A 17,928-nucleotide genomic window follows, 5' to 3' on the forward strand; every position below is an offset into this window, starting at 1 on the left:
AAACGTCCAGCATCCCGTCTCGCGCACACACGCTCGCGCGCGCGCGCGCGCGCACACGCCCGCCCGCCTCCCTCCAAGCCGAACCCCAGCCTTCGGGAAAGCCGTCACCCGGCCATATATGGCGAAAGCCCCGCCCCCGGGCCGCGTCATCCTCTGACAGCGCGGGTCCCGCGGGCTTGGAGTTTTGGCTCCCGGGAAAGGCTCCATTCCTAGGGGATAGAGGGCTGAGTTGCGCGCGCTTCCCATCCACTCCGCGAGACGCCGAAGGCCGCCCAGCAGGCTCTCCCGTGTCCGGGAACTCCTCCGCGGTGCTCGCGTCGCGCTTTATTTGTCTTTCGGTGCCGCCAGAAGTGGTCGGTTCGGCGGTGTCCTCCAGAATAGAAAAGGAGAAAAAAAAAATTATATTAATATATATATATAATCATTTTTTTTTTACCTCCCCCCTTCTCCCCCTCCGCGCCGCGCTAGGATGACAGCAGCAGCCTGAGAGCATCATTCCCCCCAAAAAAGCTGAAGAAATGTTCTACTACTGCTAAAAAAGAAGAAGAAGAAGAAGAAGAAGAAGAAGAAGAAGGGGAAATAAACCCGTAAACGGCAATAATCCCGCCGCTTTCCGCTCTCCGAAGGGGGATCTCGAGCAGAGCCGCGCCGAGATCGGTTCATGTGGTGCCCACGCAGGACGCGCTGAACAAGAAGGAGAAGGAGGACAGATAAACACTTCAAGAACTCATTCTTCTTGTTTCTCGAGGAGGATTTTTTTTTTTTGGTCTACCGTGCACGTCGACCGGGAAGAGAAGGCGATTTCATTTATTTTTTTTTCTCAAAAGATTATTATTTATTTTTTTTACGACAAAAAATATTAATCTCACCTTCTTGGTTGGAAGTGTCTTTTTTTGTTCCTGGGGGGGACGCGAAGCAGCCTTTCAATGTTCGGGATTCAGGAGAATATACCGCGAGGAGGGACGACTATGAAAGAGGAGCCGCTGGGCAGCGGGATGAACCCGGTCCGGTCGTGGATGCACACGGCCGGCGTGGTGGATGCTGCCACGGCCGCTCAGAGGTACGTGGGGGGTGTCGCGGGCTCCTCGCGATCCGGCGCCGGGTCCCCACGCGGTGGTGTGTTTTTTTTTTGTGTTTTTTTTTGTCTCAAGTGTGTCTCCCTTGTTCTCTCCCCGCAGCGGCGTGGGTCTGGCCCGGGCGCACTACGAGAAGCAGCCGCCGTCCAACCTGAGGAAGTCCAATTTTTTCCACTTCGTCCTGGCCCTGTACGACAGGCAGGGGCAGCCGGTGGAGATCGAGAGGACCGCGTACGTGGACTTTGTGGAGAAGGAGAAAGTAAGCGCCGCTCCCGCGAAATTGCATTTTTAAAAAGAAAAGAATAGAAAAGAAAAAAAAAAAACTTTCGGCTGTGGGTGAAGTGGGTGGACACACGTGCGCGCGGCGTTTCCACGCGTCTTGGCAGCACTGCCTAAAAACCGCACTTTATTCAGTCTTTCAAATACACCGATGTTTTCTAAAAAATATATATATTGAACTGTCTTTAGTAGAGAATCTGGCAAAATGATGCACAGTGTCGACATTGTTCTGGTTTATTGATTTGCTTCTTATTTTTGTCTGTTTCTAGGAGCCAAACAGTGAAAAAACTAATAATGGGATACATTACAAACTACAGCTACTGTACAGCAACGGTAAGTTGCAGTTCTTCACAGGCGGCAGAATATCATAAATAATAAACCACGAGCTGACATTTCAAGAAAAGGCACCCAAACACATGCAAAACTGCCGCAAAACCAGCAACGTTTCTCTTTAAATCTTCGTGCCAAGTTGACGCCAGGGTTTACAATCTTTCAATATTTCTTAACATATTTGTGTCTTATACTTGTCTAAAAGCACCAGGGACGAGTTCACAGCAAATCTGTTGTCCACATGGAACATAAAAATGCGTGCGTGGGCTTCTTCAAATTGATTAAGTAAAGCATACAATTATTATTATTGTTTGTTTTTCATATTTTGTTCACACAGGCGTCAGAACAGAACAGGATCTTTACGTGCGATTAATTGATTCCATGACAAAGCAGGTAAGTCTGTTTCCTGTTTTCTTATCTGTCGTTGGGTAATAAGTGCGCGTGTTTTCACGGTTTCCATTATAAAACTGACAGGTCGGTTAATTGGGAGCGTTTCACATCCATAACGGGGCAGATGCGGGGGGGGGGGAAGGGGTCGTGTCTGCGAAACCTGCGTTTTATTATATTATTTGGGTTTATTTACTATTCTTATAAAATATCCCGAGCGCATAAATCAGCGGGCTTTAATTTTAAGTGCAATGATCATGGATATTAATGGCCTATTCGGGCTAATATATATCCCATCAATCCCTCCTTGTCTGCACTATTATTCAGGTTGTAGGCTCCAGGGGTCTCTAGAACCCCTCGTTTTTTTATCTTTCTTTTTTTTTTTTACCGTTTTCCCCCTCGTGCTCTTTCTTGCTCGTTTGTTTTATTTGTATTAATATTTTAGTTTTGTGTGTTTTTATTTATCAGTTTGGAAAGTTTGCTGCTATGGTTTGCTGCTATGGTCGTTAGAGGAACATTCTGGAGGGCAAGTCTGTGATAACTGTTCTCCCCCAACTCGTTAAGCGTGGCAACGCCGATTCCTAACGCGTCTCTAAATGCGATGAATAAAAAAAAAAGTTCCAAATGAAAGATGTTGTTGCTGTCGTGTGTAGAGGGGTGGCATTTATTAGGGTGTCATGTCACCCCCCCCCCCCCCCCCCCCCCTCCTCCCGGAATAAAAGCCCCTTGAGCGCAGGACCACTCGACCTGCGTCAAACCAAAGCGGAGGGCGTCACGCGTCGAGCGCGCGTTTGTCCGTCTGTATGTGTGTAAAAAAATCTTTACATAAGCATATAAAGTTAAAAAAAAAAATCAATAATAACAATAATTATTTTATGACGAAGGTCGGTGGCGCCGAACTGTCACTTTCTGGATCTCAGCATCTCTCAGCGAAATAAATCACGGTCGCGCGAGAAACTGTTGTCAGGGTTCGACAAGCGGAGCCTAATTGCGGCGCCACCAGCCGACTGATTACAGTAGATAAAAGCACAACATGGAAACCATTATTAAAAAGAAGAATTATTTTTTAATTTCTCTGAACAATGAATATCTTTTTGAGAGAAGATGTACTGATGTGTTACTTTTTTATTGCGCAACATTTGTGAAGCATGGTTCTTTTTTTTTGCCATTTGTTGGGAGTTTTTAGTAGAAATATATTCATGTAAGAAATGTTCCCACTCGGCGGCGTTTCTTTATTTCTTTGTCTCTAGTTTAATTCACCCCGTTCTTTTTTTTTTTTTAATGTTGCTCCCTATAAGCCAGGGGAAGGAGGGAGGGAGAAGGGCGCAGCGGAAAAGCGCGCGCGCGCGCGCGGGCGCGGGCGCGCGCACCTACAGCTTCTGCGCCATCTGTTAAAGCCAATGCTCAAAAATTACCCGAGCGTACCCCCCGACACCGCTTTTTATCTACAGAAAAGGGGAGAAGGGGAGAAAAAAAAAATCATTGTTAGCGCCTCAAAAATAAACAACAGATTGCCCATTAGCACCCCCCCTCCTCCAAATATCCTGAGATGATAACCGCGGTGATGCGCGCGGTTATGGGTATTATTTACCGCGCCCATCTGCATCCGAAAAGCATTATCTATAGATTGCTTTGAGATAAATACCTTAAAAAAAACGAGTTTTTTTTTTATTCAACCTTAATTCAATACCGCGCTGCGCTAAAGCGTGGATCATACACGAATACGTTCATTACATTTATATATGCAAATTAATATCTGTGGACGTGGGATTGATTGCATTAGCCATGCCGGGGAATTTTTTTTTTTTTCTCCCTAGAATTATTTGTTTTTTACTTATTTAATTACGTCAACGAGCTAAATATGGCCTAATTGAACGCCTCTCGTTGTGCAAACAATTAATTGCTAATTATTTGCGGAATTCATCATCGTTAGAACACGTTCTCCCCTCTTGCTGTGATAAAATGTTCGTGTGCCTGTCCGGTTTTTGGTGCTATAGAGCCATTAATTATCATACCCGCTGTTTCTGTACATAAAACTATAAAATGTCAATTTATAACAACAACGATAAATAACATTTGAATTTTTTTTGTCTCCCAAAAGGCGATTATTTATGAAGGTCAAGACAAAAACCCAGAAATGTGCCGAGTCCTCCTCACCCACGAAATTATGTGCAGGTAAGAAATTAAAGAAAGGAAATTATGATTGTTCATTTATCTGCCGCTTTTAAACGGTGGATGACCCCGGCCACCTTTGCCTTGGGTGATCCACAAAATATGTATTTATTTGTTTGTTTGTTTATTTATTTATTTATTCATTAGATCGATTGTTGGCCTGAACCAACATGTGTTATTCAAATGCGCGCGCCTGTTCAATTGGACGAGACAAATAAATAATCAAACGCACGAATAAATAAAAGGCCCACTATTAAAAAAAAAAAGGAATCCAGGTCCTGTTTCGGACGGTTCCGCGCAAGGGTTCCGCATGGTTCTCCAGTTCTCCACTTGGCGGGAACGCAGCGCGCGCGGAGCCGCCCCCTCTCCATAATCCATAATGGACAGAGAGCCTCCCGTGCATATGATTTGTTCGTATTTCCTGCAGCTCCGAACGCACCAGGAAAGACGCAGATGCGGTGTGGAGCCATACGTTGAGGACTGAATACTTCCCTGGATCACTTTGCATGTTTTCCAGCCCATATGGTGTTAATTTGGATTATTTAGACGTGTATCCATTACACCAGTGTGGTTTTAGTTCACGTTCAAGAAGCACACCAACGTGATTATTACTTTTGTATAGAATTCCAGCATTAATTAAGGCTCCCATAAAGGGACCAGTGGTAGGGCCCTTGCTAAAAACCGAGGCAATCGTCGCTTTGTGAAAGATTGATGCGGGCTTTTTGAGCTCGTAATTAATAAATGCCCCACAGAAATGCTGGTTGAAGGTGGCATCTTGCACCCTCTCCAGAAATAACAGCTTGACAATTAGAGGTAAACAAAAGCCGAAGCTGTGAGAAGATATTCCCCTGCCTCCTGGCATCGCCTCCACTCAGTTCACTGCGAAGGCAAACACCACAACATGTTGTTTTCCGTCTTTTAGCACCAGCGTGCACGGCTAGATGTTTACTCGGCACGATATTTCTTGGGAGGAGAAGAGAGGGAAAAATAAAAAATAAAAATCACACCCGTCCGCGCGAGCCACAGTCCACATCTAGCCTCGTGAAGGGGAAGATGTAAAAAAAAAAAAAAAAAAAAAAAAAATCATGAAATAATCGTAGGGGTTTGGACTGTTGTGGATGTCACGTTTTTTTGTGACATTGTTGTTTCTGTTCTCCGCAGCCGGTGTTGTGACAAGAAAAGTTGTGGAAACCGTAACGAGACGCCCTCGGACCCCGTGATCATTGACAGGTAAAAGCGCTTCTCTGCTCTTCCTCCCTGTGTCGTGGTGATGATGTGATGTGATGTGTGGTGTGGTGTGTGGAGCGCCGGGTCGGGCTCTGTTGCTTCGCCTCGGCTGGTTGTTGTGGTGCTGCGTGGTGACGCGCAGGTGGGTTGACTTGGAAACCCGGGGCCTGCTCTGCGGGGACTCCGTAATTGCCTGCCAATTGTCAGGGGGGGAAATCTGGTTGCGTCGGCCCCCTTTTTTTTAACTTTTATTCTTCTTCACCCATGAAGAGCTGTTTGGACCCTCCAGTTCTTGTGGTGGACGACTTGTTAACAGGTTAGCGCTCGTGCCGGGCCCTTGTCGGGCCCTTGCCGTTTACTTCCTGAGGAGCTTCTGCTAGGGGTCGTTCTTTAAGCCTGAAGGCCTCTGTTTTGGAACGTGGACTCATAAACGGAGGATGGCGCTCAAGTGGCCACCTAAAAAAAATCCCACCGGCGACCTTTTCGCGATGTCATTTCTTGTAGAGTTGCGTTGTAAATGACAGGGACGCCACTCCACGTTCGGGCCTTCGGCGACCCCACACCGAGCCGGGCGTATAAATCCACGCCGCTCGCTCTCCCCGGTTGCCGCAAACGGCTGCGAAGCCCCAACGGGCTGCCATGCCCCCCTCCCTCCTCCACTCATCCAAAGTTCTCTTCAGGGGTGAACTGGAAATGAAAGATGAGGGGGGTCGTGGGGGGTCTGGAGAAATATGCACCGGCGGACGGATAGCAATGCTAATGTTTGACTTGCTGAAATAGCTGTTTGCTTAGCGGGGAATGCTCGGTATCGGACAGAGCCAACGTCTCTCTTATTAGTAATCAAATAGCGGCCACCAGTTGCTGCCGTCAGTCACGGGGTCGGCGGCCGTCTGAAAATAGGTCTCGCATTGTTTCGGCCTGATTTTATGGAAACGCTCTCATGCTTTGGGATTTTTTTTTTTCCCGCAGCGTTTCGGAACGTTCTCTGGTTACACTGTTACTGCCGACAATCTAAAAATCGCGGCGGAGCAGCGCTCATTGATGTCGAGCGTTTTGTTCCCGAGTGACGGGTCCCAAAGTTTTTTTTCTTTTTTTTTTTTTAAACTCAGGCCTCCAAAATGTCCCCGGCCATACGGTTGAACAGGAGGTTTGTTTTGGTAGAGCAAGACAGAGATAAAACATGGATCACTTCCTCCCAGTGCTTCCTGGGAAGCCTTAGCCACATGTGTTTGTGTCTTTTTTCTTTCTTTCTTTCTTTCCTTCGTCCCCTCCAAAATGTACCAGGGCTGACAAGAACAGTATATATTCACCATCAAAGTAATAAGAAACACTTTTGCGACAGAGCGCCACTGATATTTAACACATCGCCTTTTCTTATAAATTGGCTTGGCTTTGTGTCGTCCCTAAATAGAAATGGAAGTATTGAGTGTCTTGCTGCTTTGAGCGTCAATCTGGTGCACAATGGGTGTAATATAAGTAAAATAGGAAAGGGACTACAGTAATAAAGAGCCCTGGATCCCAGGGAACAAGGTTGGAAAAAAAAAAAAAAAAAAAGGGAAGTTGGGGAGGTGAGGAGGAGGAGGAGGAGAGGATATTGTAGGGAGTTCAAACAGTGGGGTTAAAAGAAAAAGAGAGAAAGAAAGCTCACATTTTCATTGTGATGTCGGCTTGAATGGGAGCGCAGTATCGTTTTCATAGAGGGGAGAGATCTGTTGTGCGGGAATCACAAAAGCAGATGTTCCTCATTAGACACTCCCATTGTCTGCGTATCACAACTACGAGAAGATGACTCCATCCCAGCGCGCCCACAACGCTGAGCAACGCCGGCGACGGCTGCAGCGCCGAGCTTCAAATAGCTCCAGTGTAAATGTATGTGGGCGCGGAACAGAGAGGAACTCCGGAGAAGAAAAGGAGCGAGAGGGGGAGGAATGGTACAGAAAACTAGAAATGGAAGAAGAAGAAGCTTCCGCTACTTCTATAGAGCGTCTGTTTCGCCATTAGCCATTTTGATTTCTGTTCGGCGGCAAGGAAGTCGCGGCGCATCCGTGTTTACGGGCCTTTTTTCTCCTCCAGGGCCGAGGGCTTGGCTGCACATGGCCTCCGAGCGGAGCAGCGCAACTGAAAGGCCTGATTGTTGAGGCAGACAAGGGAGGTCCGATTACGTTACAATCAAAACATTTTACTCCGACCCGCTATAGCAGCAGAGAGAGAGAAAGAGAGAGGAGAGGCAGAGGGAGTGTGGGAGGAGGGGGGGTGTTTTTTTTTTTTTTTTTTTTTTTCCTGCAGTGCTCGGGTATGCTGACCAGACTCGTGATCCATTATCGATAACGTTCTCAGCAACATTTTCCCAGATGGCACAGGGGCAGGCGCGCTGCTAGTTGGCATCGCGTTGGACAGTAACTGGCAACCTCAGAGATCTGGCATTTTCTGTGGAGTTTAGGAGACTTATCATTCCAAATGTGTCCTATTTTCCTGTAGTCAAGCCAGACATCTGTTTATCCCATTTTCTCTTGGACTTTGTTACAGCTTTAGGTTTTCAAAAAAAAAAAAAAAAAGGAGGGGGAAAAAAAAGTTGGTCAGATTTAACAGCTGTTCCAGAATTTCAACCCCATTCGATCTTTAAATTTTTAAAAAACTCACCCCATGCACCCATGGATTATTTATATTTATCTCGGAATGGGGAACATATAGTATGCAGCATGCCATGGAAGGGGGGCTGTGGAGGGTGTGTGTGTGTGTGTTTGTATTGTCCGTTTTGGGATACGCTTCGGACTGCTGTGTCACAGACCCACTTCGACTCCCGTCTTCGGGACTAATAATGGCGGAGTGGCCTCAAAACTGATTGGGGTTTTCCTAGTCGGAGGAGCTTCCCTTCACTTCCTGTCACAAAGGTCAAGAAAGGCTGACCTTTGCAGACAGCCCAGTCCCTGAATTATTCATGCGATTGACTTTTTTTTGTGTGTCAGTACACAGTTGCGCGTGGGGGACATTTTATTCATATGGCTCTTTTAAAGGGCCCTCCCTGCACCTGTTCAAGTTTTAATGTCCCCTAATATGGGCCCGGGTTCTGGATTTGCTTGAATTCTTTTAAAATGTCCTCATTATTCATGATTCTCATCATCACCGTCAATAACTGCACTGGGTAAATTTCACCCTGGTCTCAGGTGCCTTTAAGCCTAAGAGCAAACAGACAACATCGCATAACATTGGCCAGTGTGCATTTATTGCTTTATATTCCATTTGTTTCTTCACCATGAGCAAGTAGACAATGTAAAGCCATTTTTTTTTTGTCAACCCCCCTTTGTGGGAACCCGATTAAACCTTGACTCGGAGAGAAGCTGTACAAATGCCAGCTTTTATAAGGTCAGCGTTTTGTTGAAAATTCTATGTAAATTAGGATCTGCAAAAAAGGATTGGGGGGGGGGCACAGACACACACACACACAAAAATCATTTCATTGTCTCCCTTAATGTCATTAACATTTTAGCTATGTCCTGCACTGTCAGGCTGGATTTCTGAAATCATTTTAATTACATATCAGCCAAAAAATTCAAACACCCAGACACACTCATCGAGGTAGCATCTGGATAACCTACAAGATAAAAAAGAAGGTTTATTAACTTGTGTTCTTGACGCATCTGCACTGGACTGATTTAACAAGCATTAAGTGTCCCGCTCCTCCCCTGATATCAGGAAGTTAAAGAAAGCTGGTCAGGTCACATTCCTGGCCGTTGTTTTATTTCATTATTCAAAAAAACTAAGCAAATAAATGAAATAACGATAATTGCTCCACCCCCACCCTTTCGTCCGGTGCCGTCCCGCGGCCGAGACAGCATTGATCCCAGCCTTGCTGTGTTGTGTGTAGCTGATTAATGAGAGTGCAGACAGGAAATACATCTCCGACCAGGAAACAACCACCAGGGCTGCTCTCATGCAAGTACACAGGTGTGAACATCTTTGAGTTATTTATGAGCGAGTCAGCAACCTCAGCCGGGGAGGAAACAGCCGCAGAAGAGGTGGAAGAACAACAAAAAGAATGCCAGGGAAGAGAATAAAGCCCCTCTCACAGGTCAATGCCATTTTCGAAAAACATATGTGCATAATTATATATAAACAGCCATGGACATACATCTAAATTAATACACACTCTTGTATATCAGAAGAACCACATTTCCAATAGTGTTAACAGTGCTTAATAGAAACTATAGGATTTGGCACCATCTATCAATATTTCATTTTTTTTCCTTTTCTTGTAGAGTTGCTTCTTTTCGTCTTGTATTTGAAACCAAAAATGTTGTCGTAGATTTGATCCCAATACGGTATATGCAGTCAATCCTTTGATGCTTTTTGATAGAGGGGGTCAAAACCGCAAGTATTTGAGTAGCACACTCTTGCGGATGCTTTGCCCGGATTTGCGTAAGTACAGCCCACTCTCTCCGAACCAGTTATTTGTGGTGACGGTATCTGAGGGCGGCCCGTTTTGAACCTTCAGTCACATCCCCATATGTCTCTGTGTGTTTTATATATATTTTGCTCGTTTATTTGCAGGCGCTCCCATTATAGCCGTCTTAGTTTGCCTTTGGCATGTTAACCTGCACTGTGAGAGGCATGTCCTTCGGAGCAGGACGGGGTAGTGAGGAAAGGAGATGGTGAGAGATGTCAAAACCCCTACTCACCCATTGAGCAACAAAAAAGTGCTTCCAGTACTCTATTTAGAATGATACTTTTTCAACTTTTTATACTTGTTCCCATTGTTAACTAAATATGAAAAATGTAAGAAATCCCACACTAAAGAAACGGTGGATCAAACAAATATTAGACATTTTAGGAAGAGTCAAAATTGGGAGGGGGTGGCTGCAACATGACAAAGGTCGAAAGCCCGAACCGCTCGGATACGGCCTGGCGAATTCACTATGTTTGTCATGTGGCATTGGGGTGGTAGTGGGCGGTTGGGGCATTAGTTGGCAACAGCTGGCCACTCTTAGCAGAGTGTAACTGACAGTTGTCTGTCACCTTTATGCCAGGAAGCAATAGGTTGCCAGATCTGCGGGAACGAGAGAGGTAAAAAAAAAAAAAAAGGTGGGAGAGCTTAACCTGTGCTTGGCAGCCGATGCTTCTCTTGCACTTGAGGAAAATGAAAACCAGCCTCATTGGACGCCAAGCCAAGAACCCACTGGCTTCTGCACAGTTCATAGACAAGGAGTTTCTATTCGTCGCTGGAACCGAAAAAAGAAAAAAAGAAAAAATCAAGTGTGCCAGCAAGTTGCACTCTATGCTGTTAGCATAATAGACTTGTTTTAAAAGGAATAAAAAAAAAAAAAAATCAGAATCTAGGTTCACTTCCCTGAGCGACCCAGGCCAGGGCGCTCTGCTGAGCGCTCACGGGGAAATTACTTTAGCACGTGTGGAAAGGAGAGGATATGCATCTGTGTGGCCGTGAGATGCGTTTCACGGGAACCCGGGAGAGGAAGAGGCCGGCTCCACCGTGTCGCTGTTGGGAGATGAAACATGGTCGCCCACTTAGTAAGAAAACAGAGATCCTTTAGTGCCAAACCCTAAGACTGTTCTAGAGGAACAATACCTCAAGGGTTCTAAACAAAGTTTGATATTGTTCCAAGAAACATATAGCCAGTGTGGCATGTTTTATAGAATAAAAAGCCGGAATTGTGTCTTTTGGTGGAACGAACAGCATGCGGGAGTCCTGGGTCTTGAGAGTGTGTATGAGGGGAGCATATGACGAAGGGTCTGTCGGACTTATTGAGAGGCAAATCAGATGTCTGAGCCGCTCCTTCTCAGAGTGTGGCATATGTGCAGTATAAAGGCCTTTTATTTGGTCGTGCGCACAAAGGCGGACACTCCCCTTTTGTTGGCCTGTATGAATGGCCCTGCTGGGCTTCTCCGTGCCCAGTGTCAACAGCGCATGTTGGACTCATGACCGCACAGAAGGCTGGACCAGACAGACCTGCATATGTAGGCCTCGGCTTGCCCATCCCCACCCGCTATCACAAGTGCATGTACATAAATAACTATATTCGTATACGTTACTGTACAATACTTTTTGTTTTTTTTTTATTAGAAATTGTTTCAATAAATATAGTTGAATAATACACTATTTAGCCACAAAATCTCTGTCTGTGTTGGTAGTTGAACAAGACACGTCAGGTGTGTGTTTAGAACATTGATTTTCACTTTGCATGCTTGAAAAGGTGCTGGAAAAGAAAGTGGAGAAAATGGCTGGAAAGGATGCAGTGAATCTGTGAATCTGCTGTGATAAAGACAAAGAGTTGGTGGTTCTGATTAAAATTTCACCCTTTCAATTACGCTGCATTATATTTCGATAACCAGTGAAGTAACACTTGTTTTAAGTATTTCTAATGTTTTCTTTCTAAAGTTTTGGTCCAAACTTTTGAATCTGTGCTGTAAACATGCACTCACACACACACACATACACACGCACAAACATACCCCAGACAATTGGACAGTGTCTGTTGTCACACAATAGGCAGGCACAGACGCATGTTCCCTTTGAATAACAGCCGAGCAAATTGGATCAGTTTTGGTTTTGTGTGTGGATCGCCAAGAATGCATGTCCAAGTTTCATGACTCTCCCCTTCACGAATGCACATCGCCTTTCACCGGATTCACAGGAAGGGTGCTGTTTTTTTTTTGTGTGTGTGTGTGTGTCTGTTTGCATTACTTATGACTTCTCGGCTCCCTCTAACAAATTTAACAGACCTGAAGTTGGTGGGTTTAAATGGTCCCCAGCTCCGTTTTCTGTCTGTCTCCATTATAGCTGCCGTTTGATCCGTCCAAGCTGGATAATGAAGAAATGAAATGTTTGGTGAGCTCTAACCATGTCAGGCTGTAAAACCACACACAGCTACACACACACAGCCCCAAACCAAGTTTTTTCTCCCCGCTCCTTCTTTCTTCTCCGTCGTTGTACGCATAAGTGCAAGTTCACACCCACGGCATTTGTTTCACATTAGGAAAGGTTTGTAAATCAGATCAATGTGCAGCCAGGGGAAGGAATCTCTGTTGCGTCCGCCCCGTCCCATGGATGAGCGTGAAGGAATCACAGCCAGTGTAATCGGTAGATACCCACCACCCAACCCCACCCCCAAGTCCCCAAACACACACACATTTTTGCACCCCCCCCCCACACACACACACCTCCATCCATCCCCATTTTCTGAATGTTGCAATTTGTCGTGTGACACCGGAGAGATTAGGTTAGGAAACAGTGTGCGGATTGTATTGGACATGGTGCTGGTCCTGGCAATTTGAGGTCACAGGACAGCGATCTGGACATTGGGCATAAGCCATCAGTCACCTCCGAGAGCGATGCACTGGGCCATGGCCGCTCCGGGCCCCAGGGGGCCGATGGGTGGAGAGGTGCGGAGGGAGGGGTAGCTTCTGTCGAGTAGAGGAGGGGGTAAAAAAACTGCAAGCAAATAAGTATCATTTATTAAAGGTGACAAGTTATCTCTAAATATGGGGACCCCGTTGCTGTCAAAGGATTATCGCGCCAGGCCGGCCTTCGTCTTCCGTCCCCGACAGATAAAGAAGCACATTTCACAAAGAAACAGCCAGGAAGAAGAGGGGAGGAAAAAGAATATATATCTATGGGTTTAGATTACACTCTAGCTTTTTGTGTTGCTAGGAGGGTCACTAATGTTCTTAGAAGTGGAAGCGGGAACTGTTTTTTCTCTCTCTCTCTCTCTCTCTGTCTCTCTCTTGTGTGTGTGTGTGAGAATGACTGCCCTGAGTGGAGTATGTAAGCATGATGCAACGGTGAAAAAGCCTTAAGTAAAAACACGACTGAAATAACAGTGAAGAAAGGAGGGAGGGAAGGGGGGTGGATGTTTCATACAAAAAAAAAAAAAGTAGAAAACTCTAGGGCTGCAATTGCGGGTTCAGCAAGCCACGTTTCTGAAGCACATTCACTCGCTCTGGGCTATTTGTCATTATAAGCGAACCACTGCTCATGTTTCCCAAGACCTCATTATAATTATTCCCCCGCAATTATTGTGTCCAGAACCCCACTCCAGTCCAACACACATTAGTTACCATTTATTAGGCTTAAAGCAGTCACTAATTTACATTGTTTTAAATATGGCCTGTGATGTTGATTTATGGTGTGTGCTTCAGGTCAGGTGGAGTTGATAAGGCCTTATTAGATACAGTAAATGTTGTTTTTATTCCCTTCTTATTATTTTTCTGTTCTCTGTTTGCATTGTTGATGCTGCTTGCATTCAGTGAACTGCAAAAGTGCTAAATAAAGTCTCCTCCAGGGCTGTGGGATGAACAAATAAGAGAAATGATTTGCCGCTTGTTTGGCTTTTGTTTCAATTCATTTTTATAGGGCGATTTCCAGAAGCTCTTCTTAGCAAAATGAAGGCGAAAAATTATGTCTTTGAATATCTCTGTATAGAACTTTATCAATAAAGTTGTGCCAAGCTCACATCAGGACCAGCGGGCCCGGGGAAATATGAGTGGCCTAATGCAAGCCTACATTATCTCCCAGCTGAAGAATGTACAATGGCGCCAGGATGATGAATTGATCGCAGATTGGAAGCGTGGTTTAACTGTCATGTTCCGGAGATAACGGGGAGTCGGGGGATTGCTCGCTCTCTCCCCGCTAGTTCCCAGCCAGCCAGTTTATTAGCGCAAATCCCAAATGTTTAGTAAACTCATTAGGTTCCATCTAATGCTAATTCATCATCATAGATGGCTACGGTGCTCTGGAGGCCACGGAGCAGCCGCTGAAACCGTGGCGCTTTACGAAGCCCTTCTGATCAATCACCCTCCATGCGAGCGAAAGCATATTTTATTACGTCCTCCGGACCGCACTAAATGATGCCAAGGATTACGTCCCGGGCAATCACTTTTGGGCGCTCTACAAATGATCGTTCTTCAGATGATGCTTATCGGGAGGAAAACACTGCCTCGTTTTAAGCCACCACCGCCCCCCCCCCTTCGTCCCACTGACAGATCAGAGGGCCAGTCAGTTTCAAGAGCCCACAAAAAAAAAAAAAGCCCTTTTGAAGCGAAATGGCTGAATCACAGTAGTGAATTCAGAGTGCCTCTGGCTTTAGTGGTGAGGTATCATCCACGTTTCATAATACCGCCTCTCTCCTCCTCAAAGCATGGATAATCCTGGATCTGTCAGAGCCGCTCTCATTCAGAAATGAGGTAAATCATACAATCTTTCGCCCGATTTACCATGCACCTTTGAAGGGTATCGATTCAATAAGCTTTTCAATATTAATAATTTAGGACGTTACGCACCAAATGCAAGCACTGTTGGTACGTTTTGTTGTTTTGTTTTTTTTAACTAGATCAAAATGTACAGCAGGTCTTGGCGTAAAGATCTTTTTTATATCTTGGGGTTTAAGGGAAGGATTTTCTTTTCTGCTAACTGGCAGAAGGACAGAAAGGCAAAGACAAAGAAAGAAAATGGCTGGGAGAAACCCAGAATAAACCTGCGTTAGCCTTACTAATGAAATATGACAGGTATTTCCTTGCGCTGGTTCAGAGGCAAGAAAGGTCCTACGCTCTCTGTATTAATTCACCTGACATCTGTTCCCGCAGCTTGATTTACCGACTGATTAAAACCTGCTGCTCTGCCGGCCAATTGAAATCCGATCTCATCCACGGCTTGGTGGTATTGATCCCTATTTAACATCAAGGCTCCGAATGGATTGGCATTGATCAGCAATAAAAACACTGCCCGGCTCGTCCGGCAGCGGGTTCAATATTCTGAATGAAAAAGTATTGCGCCGCTTGCCTCCATGGGCGGCCGGGAAACGGAGGGGCTGGAGAAAGGCAGGTCCATAACCTGAACTCCTCCTATCCGATGCAGAGCACTTACTCATAAAAAAATAGGAACCCTGTCGCCGAAAGAGGACTAAACTGCCCTACCGTCATCTCCATCGCGGAGCGTTTCAGAAACGCAATTCCCCCAGCTCGCTTTGTGGCGGTCGAACACCTGCACACACATGCTTAAATCGCTACATAACAGCAAACTCCCCTTCCCACACACACACACACACACACACACTCACAGAGATGAGCCATTCCCTGGATCAAGTGACCTCATTCCTACAACCCTCTGGCCTGACTCATGTCTTAATACCCATAGGTCCAGCGACGCATGCTTGGCAACCAACACTCTCAAAAGAGTGCATTTCCCAATCCTGCTGAGGCGCACAGCATCTGAAAGGAATTATCCAATCTTTAACATCCAGAAGTTTACAGTTATGCAATAATAGAGAAAACCGCAACCCCCCCAGTGGGGCCGTGTGTTTAAGGGGTGCCGTTTTAAAAATGGAAATCGTATGTCAGACCTACCGTACACACACACACACACACTCACACACATATACTCACTCGCTCACTGGAGTCCATTTCGGCATGATAGGGCAAATCCAATTTGATTCCTCAGCCGTTGATTAAGCCAGAAGCTCCGAAAGCCTGTCCCTCCTCCAGTGTTTGTTGATTGTTTATCTCCTGGCGGGATGTAATGAGAAGCAGCCAATCGGAGCTCACGTACCCAGCAGCCCCTCTGTTTGGACTAGGGCTCACGTTTGCTTTTTTAGTGCAAGCTTGAGCCAACCTAATCACCAGTCCTCTCCTTGGGTGGGTGGCTCAGGGGGCAGGGGGACAAAGAGCCCTGTTCTGGGTCCAGGAAGGATAAACTTCCTTCTCGTTCAGTGTCCTTCTTTAGGGGGACTGCAGAGATGGGACACTGGAGACGATAACAATAAAATGTAAAAAACAAAGTTTAGAACTTGAATTGAACTGAAAAAATAAGCAGAATTAAAAGTAACAAATGTGACCTGCTTAGCATGATAATTTGAGATTTGGTCCATTTGTTGCTGTATTATGAAGAAGATCCAGCCATGGCCACCCTGTTTGTCAGGGAGAAATACCCCAGGGGGTGACAGTGGGCGGGGATGGCGATGATAGTTTAGTGTTTGTTTTACCTCCACGTCATTACATCACTGTGTGGTTTCCAAGTCTAAAGCTGAAAATCCCAAGGAAAGGGATCAGGACCAGCTGTTTGAGATCACCTTCCGGGCCATCGAAGTGCAACCGCCACCTTATGATGGACGGAAATGTGCCGAAAAGCTGGGGATCGCAACCACACCACCACCAAAAAAAGTCCAAAAGCATTTGGCTACATTTTGCCATGACATGTTCATTTAGCGGGTTTCTTCGCTGTGGCCTTAATTCAGGTCAAGTGGGTAAGAGCAGCTAGTCTGAACAGCTTAAATTCATATTTTCACTCCGTTCAAACCAGACCTACTTTGACAAGCTTAAATTGATGGTTATACTACTGATTGATGCTAAATCAGATTAGAACTTGACTAGTGAACCTTTCACATTTTTTGCATATATTTGCGTTCAAACCTAACAATGCTTGAGAGGTAAACCCTTATCGAGAGTGAAAGACATTTAGCACTTTCGCATAATTAAAATGAATCAGATTTAGCTATAGTATACATTTTTGTATACTAAAAAAATATTTTTTTTACCACCTCAGAGTAATTGAACAGAGAGTGTTGTGCGATGTGAATCAACACGTAGGTGCGGTCCAGTGAGAAGACTTGAGAAAATTGAGGATAAGCAGGCTTTTCCCAGAGTAGCAGAGTTTAGAAAAGGGGGGTTTAATTGGCTCATTGGAAGCCAGGGGGCCCAGTGAGTTGGACATTATCTCCATTAACGCCAGCACTACAGGGTCACTTCCTCTCTTCCTCCAAACCGTGCCACCTCATCAGTCTGACATAGTCCAGACGGGCCCTTCAGTGGCCCGAAAGCTTTCCTTTTTTTACTGGACGCCACCCTGGTCCTCTCTCCCACAGCCATCCCTCAACAGGTTACTTTTATGACCCCTGACCGCACTTAATGGCATTTAGCCTCGGCCCCTCCCCTCCTCCGGCATTGATTGGGCGAGTCTTTAATTGCTTGGAAAACAAGCCAGATACTTGACATCAAGCAAAGCGCCGCGGCACTCGGGCTCCTGTTATTCGTTCCGAACGGGAGACAATAAGCGCGTTGGCTTGCACTTTCGCACTCGTGTCTTCCTCCCTAATGATGTTGGGCCGAACGCGACCGTGGCCCCCTGCTGTTTTGCAGGGCCGCTATTAACCTGGCAGTATAACAAATACTCCTGCAGCCGACTCCAAGTTGTCATTACGAGCGCTGGCTGCTCAGCAAAAAAAAAAAAAATGCCCCATGTTTAAAAAAAAAAAAAGAATATTTTTTTTAGGTCAATATGTTTGGATTGTTTTTTTTTTTTGTTTTTTTTGACAGCACACCTTAAACCGTTTTCTCAGTTTCCCTTGTTTGTACTACAATTTCACCGCGACAGGGCCGTGTTGCATCAGGCGCGTGCGCTCACTGGGTAATTAAAAGCCACATACAGCAGACAAACACCGCGGTGCAGTTATCT

The 17,928-nt window shown here is 45.7% G+C and overlaps 1 protein-coding gene across 18 annotated transcripts in view; it reads left to right on the top strand.

Moving 5' to 3' along the window:
- The first annotated feature begins 224 nt into the window (after window positions 1–224).
- The window catches only part of ebf3a (EBF transcription factor 3a), an 80,426-nt gene continuing 62,722 nt past the window's right edge, over window positions 225–17,928 (top strand). For 17 of the 18 annotated variants that reach the window (XM_028964910.1, XM_028964915.1, XM_028964901.1 and 14 more), the window contains exons 1-6: window positions 927–1,060; window positions 1,179–1,335; window positions 1,625–1,688; window positions 2,023–2,078; window positions 4,174–4,247; window positions 5,406–5,474. In XM_028964910.1, coding sequence (XP_028820743.1) covers window positions 927–1,060; window positions 1,179–1,335; window positions 1,625–1,688; window positions 2,023–2,078; window positions 4,174–4,247; window positions 5,406–5,474 — 554 coding nt within the window. Of the gene's footprint in view, window positions 1,061–1,178; window positions 1,336–1,624; window positions 1,689–2,022; window positions 2,079–4,173; window positions 4,248–5,405; window positions 5,475–17,928 lie in introns of all 18 variants that reach the window. The other variant, XM_028964898.1, reaches the window with a different exon arrangement.

Source organism: Denticeps clupeoides, chromosome 2 (assembly GCF_900700375.1).
Source record: "Denticeps clupeoides chromosome 2, fDenClu1.1, whole genome shotgun sequence".
NCBI classification, from domain to species: Eukaryota; Metazoa; Chordata; class Actinopteri; order Clupeiformes; family Denticipitidae; genus Denticeps; species Denticeps clupeoides.